The following is a 15,600-nucleotide window of genomic DNA, read 5'->3' as shown; positions in this document are numbered from 1 at the left end:
AAAAACACCACAGGTGGACTTACGTAATTACCATCTGCATCATAGAAAGCGTCTTGAACATTTGCCATGTGCTCTCCTGATTTTGAGTCACATTTCCCAACCCTGCAGAATGACTTTTAATTTATTATACAAAATCTTGCATAACATTTTTCACTTTTATCTCAGTGACTTAATGGATGTTCTGAAAGTAAATGGTGTTAAATTTTAATCCAAATATTTTTACATATCATAATTAGACATCTGACGAATTTTTAAAATACTCTTTATTCAAAAGCGTTGATGCAAACTTGACCTTTAGCGAATCATGGAGTCATGATCATCTCAGGAAAGGAACCAGTAAAGTGCTACAGCATCATGTCTTATCTCGGACCACCGTTCATTACAGTTCTATTTCAAACATTGAGATATGGAGAGCTGTTTTATCTCTTATCAGTAACCGACAGCAACTCTAATCATCACGTCACAACTTCCTAATTGAATCATGTTTTTAAACAAAACAGGATGTTATTCAAATTACAAAAATATCTCTCTTTATAGTCAGCGGTCATATTACAGAATTGACGTCTACAGTCTTTTCAGGCTCCCGATTGGTTGAAAGCAGCGACGAGAATGCGGCTCTATTTGTCCACAGTGAAGGACTGCAGCCCAGTGATTGCTCGGCCCAGTATCAATGCGTGGATATCGTGGGTACCTGAGGGTGGGAAGGGAGATGGTGGTAAGAACATCTCCAGAAAATAATGAGCAAAAACATATTTGTTGACAAATTCCGTGATGCTTCCACACCTTCATATGTGTTGACGGCCTCCAGGTTCAAGACGTGGCGGATGATGTGGTATTCGTCCGCGATGCCGTTTCCTCCCAGCATGTCTCTGGCCTGTCTGGCTATGTCCAGCGCTTTACCGCAGCTGTTCCGCTTTAGCATTGAGATCATCTCAGGGGCAGACCTGGTCCAAACAGTGTAGGTAACTTCAATTCAGACAAAACCAGAGCTTGGTAACCTCTTACTTTTTCTCATCGATGAGTCTTCCCAGCTGCAGACAAGACTGTAGACCGATGGTGATCTCGGTCAACATGTCAGCCATTTTCTTCTGCATTAGCTGATTCCGTGCGAGTGGCACTCCAAATTGGATCCTGGTTTAGACAATGAGAAACACAAATCTGGTGTCACTTTAACTCACAAAGTGTCCACGCAAAGAAAACATTAGGAATGACCTGTCAAGCGTGTACTGACGAGCTGCATGGAAGCAGAACTCTGCCGCCCCAAGAGCCCCCCATGCAATGCCGTAACGAGCGTTGTTCAAGCAGCCAAATGGACCCTGGAGAAGAAATTTTTGTACAATATAAAAATATACCACACAAGGAAAGTATCCCTTCCACTCACCCCAAGTCCAGTCGCATTGGGAAGAAGGTTCTCTTCAGGAACCTCCACCTCATCCATGACGATCATCCCGGTGGAAGATGCTCTCAGGGAGAACTTTCCCTCAATCTTGGGAGTGGAAAAGCCTTTCATACCTCGCTCCAAGATGAAGCCACGAATCTTCCCGTCATCGCATTTTGCCCACACCACCGCAATATCCGCCACTGGGGAGTTGGTGATCCTGGGAACATCTTAGAATTACTCTAATACACATTGAATCCAATCTCACTCTTTATAAATATATATTTGACCCTCATTGGACCCTGTACACAAGCAACCAAGTAAAAGAATGCTGAATAGGTCATCCATGGAACCATCATTCCCTTTTCATCCTTTAATATACCAATTCATGGGTAAATACCGCCACCCTGTGGACATTTGTTAACATTACAGCATTCCTGCAGCATTGAGTTTTCATGGAGCAGAAATCTGAGTGTAAATAGATCAGAAAAAAATAACCACAGCTGGGAAAATTGTGTGGAAAAAGAATAGTAAAAATAAAAAGCACTCACCACGTCTTGGAGCCAGTGAGGGAGTAGGTACGACTGGACGGGTTGTACTTTGCTCTGGTCTCCATGCTGCTTGGGTCGCTGCCGTGATTTGGCTCAGTCAGGCCAAAGCAACCAAGGATCTCTCCACGAGCTAAACAAGCAGGATTTTTTTCAAATATTTATTCACTCTGAAGCAGTTTCAAATAATAAGAGCAAATTTAGCAACAACCAATATTTTGTTCTTACCTAGCTTGGGCAGGTACTTCTGCTTCTGCTCCTCAGTGCCATACGCATTGATGGGATGCATCACTAGTGACGACTGCACGCTCATGACTGAACGGTAACCGCTGTCCACCCTTTCCACTTCTCTAGCGATTAAGCCGTAGGCCACGTAGCTCGTCCCCGCACAGCCGTAACCTTTACATCAATAACAGGATAGGAAACAAATCGAACAAATTAAAATGCAACCAAATCTTATAGTTCATGTTAGACATTTTTAAAATGGCTGACCTTTAATGGTTGGACCCAGGACACCCATCTCACCCATTTCGGACACTATTTCTCTGTGGAACACTGAAATTAAAAAAAGGCAGAAAACAACTTGATCTCATGGTTTCGACTGTTATAAATTACCGAGATATACGTATACTAGCGTCTACATAGTGCATGTTTTTTACCTTCATTTCTGTTTGCTAAAACGATACGTGGCATCAGTTTGTCTTGGCAGTAGGTTCTAAAAGAATCTCTGATCATCACCTCCTCCTCTGTCAGCAGGCCCTCCAAGTCCAGAGCATCACGCCAGTTGAACTGGACTTTAGCTGTCAGCATTTAAAATAAAACCACACCGGAATAAACCTTGGAAGACATTTTTCATCCCAACCATAAAATATAATCCACTTCTCATACTTGCTTTGGTCTTTTCGGACTTCTCTGCATCTGAAAAAAAAAAATCAACCCCAAAAGAATGGTAAGTATAGTTTCTGTGTGTAGGTAGGTTACTGTTATAAAGTCATTGGAAGTTTACTATGTTGACTTACCCCATCTAACAGGCGCTGCAGTCCCCTGAGCTCGAGCAAAACAAACGAGGGCACATCGCTGAGGTTGGGCCAAAAGGCGACACATGTTGCTCAGCGCCATGATTGAGATTCAATGCCTAGGAAATCACAATAGTCTTTAATGACCTAAAATAAGCTGAAGAACTTCAAGGTACAGTCAAAGGTAGTGCCATAACCTTGAATGTGTTTACACCCTTTTACCTTGGTCGATTAGGGCAAAACAAATTCTTAATTTAGAATGTTTAATATTTACAAGACTGGTGCCATTAAATTCACATTACTAACCGATATTCCAAATGGAAGACTGAATAATAACACACAAGCTCGGCTAACTCAGCTAGCATATGCAATGTGTTGCTATTGGCTAACAACACTTGCGCGTACATTTGCTGTCAACAAGAAAGACTAAGTTTTATGTGTACAGTTTGCATGCTCAGGATAAATAAAATATGCAATCACATATGTTTTAGATTTAATTACCTTTCTTCAGTAGAAAAACGTTTGTCCAGAATTCACTTTTCTGTTTTGGTTTGACAGGGCAGCAGATGACGTCATCACGTAAAGGACGTCACATTATGTAGTCGTGGCTAAACTTGTTTACAAGTTGTTATTCACAAAATGAGCTCGCTGCTTTGGTGTTTCTTTCAAGAATTCATAATAATATATGACTGGCATTATAAAAAAATAAATAGAGGTGTCTTTAAAAAAAAACACTTTTGTTATACCCTGTGTTATACCCACGTACCGCATTTGTTTTGGATGTGCATGAGGTAATTGTATTAAATAATATATATATGTATATTATTAAAAATAATCCACTTTACAAGGTAATTATTGTAACATTTAGAACGATCATTGTTGCGTTTTAAACGGTCACTGTTGAGTTGGAGCCCATCCTGACTGACACTGAGCAAGCTTATTCCCAATTTTAACTTGTAATCAACGTGGTTGGCCCAATGTTGCTTAAATGGGGCAACCGCATAGCTCTTCTTCCTCTGCAAGCTGTCGTGACTCATAGCACAGAGTCAATTACCCAAGCAATGGTAGGGGTGTGTCTACATTACAAATGAATAGTTTACATTTATAATTAATGTTGCTTGGGACTTTTTGGGCCAATAAAATATATGCCATCTCACCACTTGAGGGTGGGGCCATTTTTCGCGTCATATTACTGCTGATTTGTAAACATAAAACCAAAATAAATCTCTTTTCTGCGCGTGTTTAATAGCCATGCTGTAGTGTCAAACAGAAATTAAGAATGTTGAAAAGAAAAAAAAAAAGACAGCCATAGTACAGTAGCTCCAACCATTTCTGCTTCTGTCACTTAACGGTATTGTTATGAAGACGCGAAACACCATTACGTCCCACTTCTTGATGCTTATTCGCCGAGCGTCACGTCAATCAATTGCACACTCTGTTGCGATTGGTCGGGATTCTTGTTGGGGCAAGACCCCTTTAAACGGTAGTAGGGCAGTCAAGATTTTTGGAGCGGACTTTTACCCTGTGTTTAAATGGACACAGATCCTTGACGACCACCACTCCCAAAGGCTGTAAATACACTCAAGTCGTCGCCCAGAGCCATTTGGTGTGACATGAATTATTCAGACACAATGGAACTTCAAGAGACAACGAAATACGGTAACTTCGTTTATTTATGCGCTGCTTTGATGCTCCAACATTTTGATAGCCAACGGGACTTTACGTTAGCTACTCCAAACAAAGCCACATTGCATTGCGGCATTCTTCCATAAAATTACGTCAATAAATGCAAAAATTTCATGATCATGCCATGTGCTCGATTATTACTTCCGCCAGCTAGCTGACAATAATCGGAACACTTTCACTCGTGCGGTGTATATGTGCAAATACAGTGATAGTAAACAACTGTTTTCACACTACTTAAAAATTAAATGCAGGATTATAGATTTTGAAATGATGTTGCTGGTGTGCCATCCATGTTGTGAAGCTCAGTGTCCTAAAACAATATCCTTTGCTTGTCCAGTTGCTGCCACATTCCTCACATTGGTATGGCAGTCAACTTAGCTGACCAGTATTGTAAAGGGTGCAGCCCAGCTTATTAAAAAAAAAAAAAAACCTCAACATGGGGAGAAGGTACTTTTTTTTCCCACAGCTAGCTGCGCCTTTGTTCCAGTTCTTGTCTTATTCTGCAGTAATTATACGTTTATAAACATACGTGCCATAGAGATTAATGTATCGTGTATTTATATACTATACAAGAGTGTTTATTATGCATGTGAGGACTAAAAGATGATATCAAGGTTTCAGATACTTCTAGTCCATATCTCAATATGTTGATGATGTGTCTTCAGATTTCTTGGAAAATGTGACTTAAATTTTTGAGTCATTCTTTCAAGTCACGCGGTGCAACAAAAACGCCATGACCAGCTATGATGACTAAATACAATGACAAAATACATTTGATTCATCTAGTACTCAGAATAAGAAGTATTCATGGAGAAGCATTTATTAAAAAAAAAATGAATCAAATGAAAGCCCTTTTCAATAGCCAGAGAACCTTGAGGTTTTCAAGTACTTAGTTTAGGCATGGATAATTTTACCAATATTTTGCAACCCTTAAGTGGTATACAAACTAGTCATCATCTGGTCTGCTCCCCTGCTGTACCTTATCTTATCAAAAAATGTGTCCAAGAATTTAAATAAGAGCACAGTTTGCTGAGAGTGCTTTTGCAAGGCTTATTTTTCAAACGCAGCATGTAGTTAGTGACATAATGTACGCTGATCACGTCTATGATCCTGAGGAGACGTCTCTTTCATCTACTAATAGACCTTGAATATTTTATTTATTCAAATTGTCTTTGAGCCAAACTCTATGTACAAGAAATGTTTAATTTTTGCTTTACTTTGAGTACTTTGTTTTTTCAAAGACATTATGAAGTTTTGAATGTGCGGCTTTAAGATTTAATGAAGGCATGACTCATAAGCTTTATAACATAGACATCATGCAGTGTAATTTTTGATTAATTATTGAAACATACTACACTATTGTTTCCTCAAGTTGCTATTAAAGAAAAAAAATTCTAGGATTTTAAAAAAAAGTTTGAAAAACTAGTAAGCAATAGTTAAAGCACACATTAAAATAAAATGAGTTTAAGCGCTTTAGAGGTTTCGAGTCATTTTTAGAAGTTGGAGTATGACTTTTGTTATTCTTGAACCAGAGTAAAAAAAAAAAAAAAAATACAGATACTGGCCAATTTTTACACTCAGTTGGAAAACTGCCAAACTACCCAGTGCCCACAATGTTGAACATATCAAACTGAAGAAATCTTTTCAATCGTTCAGAGCTGTGGTAATTTCCGCTATATATATATATAAAAAAAAAGAATACCACAATGACAGGATCTGTAGCAGCCATGCCCTGCTTCAGATGAGCTGTAATTAGACGCCATATTTAGACGAGCGCTTTGAAACGGGATTCAAATTCTCCCTGACCTTCCTTCTTGTGTCGTTTGTAAAAGCTTGTGTGTGCAGAATGTTTAATTCTTTACCCCCCCATAACAAACAAGTAAGAATCCCTCCATAAGTGAAGCCACCTGTTTTCCATTTTATAGTGCTGCTGCCTTTAATAACCCAGATCATGTGAGTTAGCTACTGGGGTTCTTGCCAACTAGTTAAGCGTGATACTTTTATTTACATTGAGAAGAGAGAGCTATAGATGGATCATGACACGATGGGATCTAAACCACAACAATTTTTTCCATTGCTCTCGAGTCCAATATTTATAGTTTGCATCAAACGAAAGACAAACTAGGTGTTAAAAGCAGTGAAAAAAATAGATACATTATTTTCACAAATAAAAAGTGGTTAATTATTGTACTGGAAACAATGAAATGTATTTGCTTGACTGAATCCAGGTGGTGACTTTTTTTTTAGCCATGAAACTAAAAATGCGGAATGAAGTTAAATAGACATTTCCGCTCTACTGCAGTCAAACACAAATGTAATGAATAAATGTTTTCATTAGCTTTGCTAATACTATTGATTCCATCTTTTTGTTTCACTCCATGAAGGATGTAATATGTTGTACACTGGGCCAGCATCTCCAATTTTTTTTAATTTATTTTTTTATTGTGCTGGGTCCAATATTAAGTGAAGGATTAAGTTGGATAAGTGCCCACTGAAGACTACAATAACAAAGGCTGGGCTCGCCATTGGGATATCGGAAGTGGTCAGGAAGAAACGATGACACAGCAGCTCAGCTGTAACTGCATGCCACCCATCCATCCGTTTTTTTTTTTCTGCTTATCCTCAGTAGGGTAAACAAAAATATACTGTACGCCGTGGCTTAGAATTACTCACTGATGAGCGTGTTGGTTGTAACAAATTGTGAAAAGGAGGACTTTCCGTAAACTTGACGTAATTTCCCCTTTCCAAAGAAATACCTTTTAAATTTCAAACACATTTGTTTGCATGTATTGCATCACAATTGTAAATGAAAATTGCATTATTATTACATTATCAAAGCTCACACACTGGTGGGAAATGACATTTGCGGATAATTCAATTAAGTTTTTCGCAAGTTGTCTGGTTTCAAAACGTGGAATCGGATTAGCCTCCTGTGGAGAGCTTTTAGCAGATTAAAACTGTTACCACAGTCACCACTTTGCATCCCCACCATTGAAAATATCGCTGGGACTGGTTCGTCCATGTGAGGGTGAATCTCTCAACCAAAACAAAAGGAATGGAAAAATTCTGTCGTGCTCCGTTACGTCATCATCTGTTATAAATATCCATTTTGTCACACTGTGGGCTCTTTGTTAAAATCATGACTTCTCATCTTTCTGACTCCAACAAAAAATGAAACTTGCACATGATAACACTTGAATTTAAAAAGTCCAAATTTCCCCTGGATTTTGGAAAACACATGTTTCCAATAACACAACATTTTATTTTTCCCTTCCCTCGCTTTTATATACCACAAGTTTCCACCCATTCTTTCACCCTGACACGCCTCTTCTGAGTCCCCTCCCAGACTTCCTGCAGATGAGTTTAGTTTCTCTAATCTCAGGGGTCCAGCAACAAGAAGCCAGTTTGTTTTTAGAAGTGGGAGGAGATACACAGGTGGGAACACTCATTGGGAATTGTTGCAGGATAAACAAGGTGAGGCGGAGAAGGAAAGGGGGGCATGAGGAAGGTGGAGACTGGCCAGGCGTACAAGGACAGGTTAGACTGGTTTCTACCCACGCGATCCTCACGTCTCCTCGCTTTTTGAGAAACGACACAAGTAGGGGTGAAAAAAAATCGCCAGTTAAGTGTCCTTGGAAGGGAAACTACATAAGAACAACATAAGCCACAGAAAGGAATTTCAAGATGCCAGAGGAAGGAGAATTTTATGGAAAGCATGGTAATTACCCTTCCGGCTCAAGTTTCAAGTTAGCCTTGAAGTATTTTACATTTCTTTTCAAATGGTCTACCTGCCGTTCAATGTTTCGAGCGATACCGGAGGAGACGTAACAAAGTTTCCGTTTTGTTTAGGGGTGTCCTGCTGAGTATCCAAGGTGTGACCCACATGTTTTACAATTTATACATTCAAATGAATCTAAAGTTTTGGAAATATACTGAAACGGCTGGATTTGATTGAAGCTAGTTAGGCCCCATTCCTCTGACCTGAATCAACGCTATGGTATCGTTGCGTATACTGACAACAAGAAGCACTCAATGTTTTAGGAAGTGGTTTCTCGAAGAGCCTCTCTCATAAATGCTTGCTGCAGCATTAATCCCCTTAAAAGCATCCATAATTGATATGCAGACATATTGTTGTTGGGCTAGACTGTGATCCATTTCTGCTTGCAATCAAATATTTTGTTTTGTCATCATCATCTGAAAACAAATGCACTTCTCTTTTTGTGGTAGTTATGCTTCCTCTGTTGTCAAATAAGAAATGGAAATGTGTGCTTTCCCATTGAAGTCTTCATGGCACTTTTGAATTTACACTACAGTGAAACTTAAGAACAAGGGTAAACACTCATATTGAGCTTCATCAAACAAGTACAAATTTAAATACTATCCAGCTAATTTACTAATGTGACATTGTTGAAATTAATACCTTCCGTGTTTGTTATTTTTCTTGTAGCTATTTTCAGTCTTTTCAAAATATATTGACAAGCAACTCCATTGACATGTTTAAAACGTATTACAACAAAGGATTTGGCGACCTCTAGTGGCCATCCAGGTTCCATGGACTCCTTCTTTCTCTGCTTTTGCTCGCGCTTAGTCACTAGGGAGGAATTTGCTGGGTTGCCAGGCGTGTCTGTCTGCCTATTGGGAAAATGGGAGGAAGACTGTTATGACCGCCTAAATCAATTTCCTTTTTTAAACATCCCCCCCCCCCTCTTGTTTTAGTTGATTATACAAAGAGTGTGTTTTTGTTTTTATGGGACTATTTTACAATGCAACAATGTTATGTAAGCGAGTTTCCTCTGAGACTGAATCAACTCTGATCTGTTTTACAGGAGAGCCGAGAAAGTATGATCCTACATTCAAGGGCCCGCTCCAGAAGAGGTGAGCGGGGAATGATAAGATTTTATTGGATGATTTTTTTTTTTTTTTTTTAAATCCCAAATCCTCTAAATATTTCTCTTGTCTCCAGGAGCTGCACAGACATTGTGTGCTGCATTCTCTTCATTGTTGCCATAGTATGTTATATTGGAGTGGGAATACTTGGTAAGGAAAATTAAAATATTTTTTTGCATGGACAATATATTGAATTTTCTTTTTTTTTTTAAAGCTTGGTCTCAGGGTGACCCCAGGAAGGTGATCTATCCCACGGACAGCCGAGGCGAGTTCTGCGGGCAGGCTGGCACCCCTCTTGAGTGAGTCAGTCACTTTTGGAATCTGTGGAAATGGCGCACAGTGAATGTGAACATTGTTTTTTTTTTTGGGTTCTCTTGATCAGGAAGAAGCCACTGTTATTCTACTTCAACATCATGAAGTGTGCCAGCCCCGTGGTGCTGCTGGAGTTCCAGTGTCCAACCACACAGGTTTTTTTTTGTCTACTTTGCAACTTTTATGACAGCTTAGTGTATTTTCAGCAATGATGAGCACATTTCTTCTTCTTCCCTCATTAGATGTGTGTGGAGAAGTGCCCTGATAGATTCATGACATTGATCAACGCTCACGCCAGTAGAAAAGACTTTGACTACTACAAGAACTTCTGCAAGGAAGGCGTGACTAACTCAATGGTGGGTTTCATGGAATTAAATTTTCACCTTTAAGGTTGTTCATGAAATATGGTTCTAAACGGTCCCTCACAGACTGTCTGACCAGTTTGAAAAATGTTTCAGGCTGTCACCCAAATTCTCAAGTTAGGCCTTTGTCCTGCCATGCTGACCCCCAGCAAATCTTGTGAGTTTCATCTCATATTTTGTCACATCTCCCTTTAAAAAAAAAAATGTTTACACTCATTGACTTTCCTTTCAGTCACCCGTAGGTGCTTCCCGGCTTTGGGTCAAAAAGGAGGAGTGATACTTGTGGGAAATAACTCTCACTTTGATGATGGAACTGGAAAAATTAGAGATGCCAAGGATCTCGTAGATGGAGTGAAGTGAGTGCTGGAATTATTTTTTTAAATGATTTAAATTAGGATATGATCTAAATGCTACAAATCATGTAAGCTCAAAGCTATTTTCTTCCACAGGAATGCAACTGTGGTCATAGAAGCTCGCCAGGTGGTCATGAAAATCTTTGAGGATTACACGCAGTCTTGGTACTGGATCCTGATGTAAGATTCTTTTTCCAAATGTCTGCTAAAACCAGATTGTGTTAGCTTCCTTTTTTACTTATCTGCTTAAACGCTTGGCTCTTTCCAGAGGTTTGGTTATTGCTACAGTCCTCAGCCTGGTCTTCATCGTCCTCCTCCGCTTCCTGGCAGGGATTATGGTCTGGGTCATGGTAGCCTTGGTGATCATAGTGATTGGATATGGTAAGATTTGATAAATTCATATCTATCCATACTACATATGAGTGTACAGAAATGTATTTATATCATAAACTATTATATACAAACTTAATAGTCACAACAGAGCTGATATAAAAAGTCTACACACCCCTAAGTAAATTCTATATTAATGTGAACCCGAATGTTTTTGAAAGTGCAAGCAACCTTTCACTTCCTAATTCATCATGTTGCGTCGGCAACATGCCTCCGAGTAACCCCAAATAAATGATTATTATTATCCATAATTTCCTCCTCCTGGTCTAAATTAGTCTCATTTCCCACATATGTTCTCAGTTCTTCATTTTTACTTCCTTTTCAAAAAAACTCAAATAACCTGCACGGCTTATACTGTACATAAAATTACAGTGAGTATTTTATTTCTTAATGAAGGTATCTTCCACTGCTATATGGAGTACGCTGCCCTGAAGGGAAGACCTGGAGCCGATGTGACCCTCCAGGATCTCGGCTTCCAGACAGACTTCACAGTCTACCTTCAGATCAGACAGACCTGGCTGGCCTTCAGTAAGATCAACAGAAATGGATGTAAATTACAAATTCTCACCACCATTGCTCTTCTACCTTTTTAGTGATCATTCTCGCCATCGTGGAAGTCATCATCATCCTTCTACTCATCTTCCTCAGGAAACGGCTTCTCATTGCCATTGCACTCATCAAAGAAGCCAGCAAGTAAGAGATCGCTTTTGAAACATTTCGCCGCCGCTCGCCCACCCGCCAGAGACTTGGTCAATAATTTGAAAGAGTAGAAATAACGATATTGTGTTTACAGGGCGATTGGACATGTGATGTGTTCTCTCCTCTACCCACTGTTCACTTTTCTCCTTTTGGCTATAGTCATCGCTTACTGGGCCACCACCGCAGTGTATCCTTTTTGGTCCCACCTCAATTTCCCACGCAAAATATTTGACAGGAAGTCGAGTTTTCGTTGGCCTGACCCCTGAAAAGAAGTTGTCCTTGACATAGCCGTTCAGTTTCCTGTCGACTTCAAACGAACCAGTCTACAAAGTGTTCAACGAGTCGGCGTGTGAACACTCGAGGAAAACGTGCGATCCAGCTGTGAGTTGCTGAAATGATTTTTATGTTTACGTCTGTCAATGAATTAATTTTTTTTTTTTTGTGCGCACAGAACTACTCGAGCACGGCCATGAAATCTCAGTGCCCGGACTCCGAGTGCCTTTTTGCCTTCTACGGGGGAGAGACTGTTTACCACAAATACCTGATCGGCTTGCAGTTCTACAACGTCTTTCTTTTCTTTTGGTGTGCCAACTTTGTCACGGCGCTGGGACAGATGACGTTGGCGGGGGCTTTTGCCTCCTACTACTGGGCTTTTGCCAAGCCGGCCGACATACCTACTTTCCCAATATTTTCTTCTCTCGGGAGATCTCTCAGGTGTGTGTGTTTTTTTTATTTATTTTTTTAAATTTTTTTTTTTTTTTAATTTTATTGTTTTTTTTTTAAATATTTTTATTTTGTTTAATTTTATTATTGTGTATTTTCCTTTTATTTGACTGGAATACTATTTTAGGTATCACACAGGAACCTTGGCTTTTGGCTCCCTGATCCTTTCAATCATCCAGATCATTCGAGTTCTGCTGGAGTATCTGGATCATAAACTTAAAGGTCAGTTAGTTTGTGAAGACTTTGTACTATTACATACTGAACTGGGCATGTCTTGTGCATGATTCATTTTTGTTTTGATTCCGCCTACGTCTTTTGCTATCTAGCATTTTATTATTATTTTTTTAGAAAAAAGGCCTTGCAGAAATTACACATTCCATGTTGGACTCTTATGTCCCTTCCAGGAGCCCATAATAAGTTCACCAGATTCCTCCTGTGCTGTATGAAGTGCTGCTTTTGGTGCCTGGAGAAATGCATCAAGTTCTTAAACAGAAACGCCTACATTATGGTGAGTTATCTGTATTTTAAACTGACTTGACTTTTTGGCTTTTTAATAAGACGTTGTCCCACATTTGGCCACTAGGTGGCGATATATGGCAAGAACTTCTGCACAGCTGCCAGAGATGCCTTCTTCCTGCTCATGAGGAATATAATTAGGTTCATGCTTTTTTACTATTCCAAATTTCTTTTTTTAAATCCACTTCAGTGTTGTTCTAAAATTTCTTAATTGTGTTTCTTAGGGTGGCGGTGTTGGACAAAGTGACGGATTTCCTCTTGTTTTTGGGCAAACTGCTCATTGTCGGGCTCGTGGGTGAGTGTTTGTCGTCCGGTGTTCTTCACGCTTGATTAGAAATTTCCCCCCAGGCTTTCAAACCACATGCCGATTGTATAACTTCTAGTTTGACCTCACAACATCAGAACTCATTGATCTTGATGAAAGAGCCCCCAAGCAGGAAAAGACAATGATGTCATTGTGGGACTTATTTCTACAGGGGTCTTTGCATTTTTCTTCTTCTCTGGGAGAGTGAAGGCCTTTGAGGACACCGCCCCTCATCTCCACTACTACTGGGTACCCATCCTGGTGAGTCATGAAATACACTTTACATAATAGTCAATAAATGATGATGCAATAGTTGTAATGTTTTTTTTTTTTTTTTCCTGATGATGATTAGACTGTAGTGGTTGGCTCTTATCTGATTGCCCATGGATTCTTCAGCGTCTACGCTATGTGCGTGGACACACTGTTCCTCTGCTTCTGTGAGTAGAACCTCCTCACCGGTCACCTAACAATGACACACTGAATGAAACGGTACATCAAAAATAACGATTTCTGTATTTTGAGCAGTAAACAAAATGTTTTCGGGTCGTTCAGAACTTGATCAGAACTTTGCCCTTGCTTTGTTTTTGGTGTTGGGCTGTCCGCATGAAAACGGGTGTCTTAACCGGGAAGCTATTAATGAAACTACTTTCATTCTGTGGCTTACAAAAGTCTTCAAAATGTGATTTTTGGTGACTTTTTTGCTTGCTTGCTTGCTATCTGACTTTTCTCTTTTTGTCTCTACCTCCCCACCCTCATCGTATTCCCCTCCCCATTTTTTTCCCCCTGCCAATTAACACCGTCTCACCTTCATAACTAAAAATCTCATCCATTCACTAACCCGCACACATTTTTTTTTTATATACAAACTCACACGCAAATAAAGGTGAAGACCTGGAGCGTAATGACGGTTCAGCTGCGAGGCCTTATTACATGTCCGCTTCTCTCCGTGAGATTCTCTGGAAGAACAACTCGGAGGGTCCACCATCTTCTGCTCTCCTGCAGGATCAAGAAACCAATGGGGGGAAAATGTTTGAGGACACAGCTTTCATAGACAGGAAATTTCTCGATTAAGAAAAATGTTTCGAGTTTTTTTCATTTGAAACTTAGAAGACGGGTCTCTTTTTGAGCCTTAGGTCTCCCAAGCACGCTCAGAAGTGGCAAGGTACTCCAAAACAGGGAAGTTTCTCGAACGCTGAATACTAGTTCCGTTGCCATGTCTCCATTTTCCTGGAGTGTTCAATGTGATTGGCTGTTATGTATTCACGCTGCAGGCCAGTAGCCATTTGATACCACTTACGTGCCTACTTTCCTAATTTAACGATCTTCTCAATGCATCTTTGAACGTAAAGGTTTAGAATGGAGAATTAAAAACTTTTCGAAAATAATTGACCTGTACTAACGACTGATGACCTAGAAGCTTGATTTTACTTTGTACTGTTAGCGTTTTGAGTTTTTAACTGTGAATCTACCTAGTTTGATGGTAACCCCTTTCAACATGTTTGCCAATGTACTTGTTATATAATAAAGCAGAATTTATTGCAACAAAATTCAGGATTCTAAAAATGTCATGTTTTGAAGTAAACACCTAATTCTAGTAATGTCAGAGTGAACATGGTTTTTTTTTGTCTCTCTTCAGTGGAGGATCTTGAGAGGAATGATGGAAGCCCGGAGAGGCCATACCTCATGCCCGAGAGCCTCCGCAAAGTCCTGAACAAGAAGAACAAGGGTGCACCAGCTCAGTAGAGCATGTCCTTCTCTGCTAGCAGCGATGGCGTACTTGTGGTGTGATTGGTAATTGGAATCAGAGCACCAAAAAAAAAAATCCAGTTGCTTCTCAGAAGCCCTCAGGTGCACATTTTTGTTAGAAAGAGGGAGTATTTTTAAGGATTTAAGAGACTTAACGATATATCAGTTATTTATTATACAGCTTTCGGAGTTTAACAATGTTGAAGCTTGTTGTATATTTGCAGTGCAGTAAACACATTTGTACTTTTTTCAAAATAGCATCATGTATATTTTTCCATATTTCATAGGTACATGAAGGTAAGCTATAAAGAAAACTGTTTCATACTTAGTAGTTATTACCTTCATTATTTTTGTGTGAAAATGTGTCATTTTTTTTAAGTAACACCAAAGCCAATGACATGTTTGTGTATGGCTTGCAAATATTTTTGAAATAAATGTTTTGTACATCAATCTTTTTTTTTTTCATGCATTTCAATGAGAAAGGATACAAATAAGGAATATTTATTTTTATTGTACATGCTGTAAGATAGAACTCGACCTACTAAGGGTTACAAGCGTCTCATGAGCCTCATGTGTGCTCCAGGATTTATTGTGACTTTATTTTGTTTGCACTCTTGACTGATAATTTAGGACTCACCTCACACGAGGTTGCTTTTCTCAGCAATTGTGCGTCATCAGTC

At 39.4% G+C, this 15,600-nt stretch overlaps 2 protein-coding genes across 5 annotated transcripts; one reads left to right on the top strand and one right to left on the bottom strand.

The window, feature by feature from the left end:
• Nucleotides 1-245: 245 nt before the first annotated feature.
• LOC125983564 (glutaryl-CoA dehydrogenase, mitochondrial) lies at nt 246-3,603 on the bottom strand. The gene is made up of 12 exons (XM_049744925.1): nt 3,444-3,603; nt 2,946-3,061; nt 2,815-2,844; nt 2,586-2,726; nt 2,419-2,481; nt 2,155-2,325; nt 1,930-2,059; nt 1,382-1,598; nt 1,213-1,316; nt 1,006-1,131; nt 784-944; nt 246-691 (listed from the first exon to the last, which is right to left on the bottom strand). The coding sequence occupies exons 2-12, from the start codon at nt 3,043-3,045 to the stop codon at nt 618-620; spliced, it is 1,317 nt and encodes a 438-aa protein (XP_049600882.1). The 5' UTR covers nt 3,046-3,061; nt 3,444-3,603; the 3' UTR covers nt 246-617.
• Nucleotides 3,604-4,414: 811 nt separating this feature from the next.
• LOC125983397 (choline transporter-like protein 2) lies at nt 4,415-15,370 on the top strand. 4 transcript variants are annotated; one of them, XM_049744593.2, is made up of 22 exons: nt 4,415-4,601; nt 9,455-9,503; nt 9,592-9,665; nt 9,730-9,814; nt 9,898-9,982; nt 10,070-10,183; nt 10,286-10,346; nt 10,422-10,545; nt 10,639-10,722; nt 10,811-10,923; nt 11,329-11,460; nt 11,526-11,625; nt 11,726-11,818; nt 11,928-12,012; nt 12,083-12,345; nt 12,482-12,576; nt 12,759-12,862; nt 12,938-13,011; nt 13,095-13,165; nt 13,347-13,435; nt 13,527-13,611; nt 14,058-14,721. In XM_049744593.2, exons 1-22 carry the CDS (start codon nt 4,556-4,558, stop codon nt 14,243-14,245), a joined length of 2,214 nt encoding a protein of 737 aa, XP_049600550.1. In that variant the 5' UTR covers nt 4,415-4,555; the 3' UTR covers nt 14,246-14,721. The 4 variants fall into 4 exon arrangements, with proteins under 4 accessions (XP_049600550.1, XP_049600552.1, XP_049600551.1 ...); XM_049744595.2 differs by lacking the exon at nt 14,058-14,721 and adding an exon at nt 14,811-15,370 and having other exon boundaries at nt 4,416-4,601; XM_049744594.2 differs by lacking the exon at nt 4,415-4,601 and adding an exon at nt 7,871-8,346.
• Nucleotides 15,371-15,600: the final 230 nt, after the last annotated feature.

Source organism: Syngnathus scovelli, chromosome 16, assembly GCF_024217435.2.
Source record: "Syngnathus scovelli strain Florida chromosome 16, RoL_Ssco_1.2, whole genome shotgun sequence".
NCBI lineage: Eukaryota > Metazoa > Chordata > Actinopteri > Syngnathiformes > Syngnathidae > Syngnathus > Syngnathus scovelli.
This window is presented reverse-complemented; position numbering and strand designations above follow the sequence as displayed.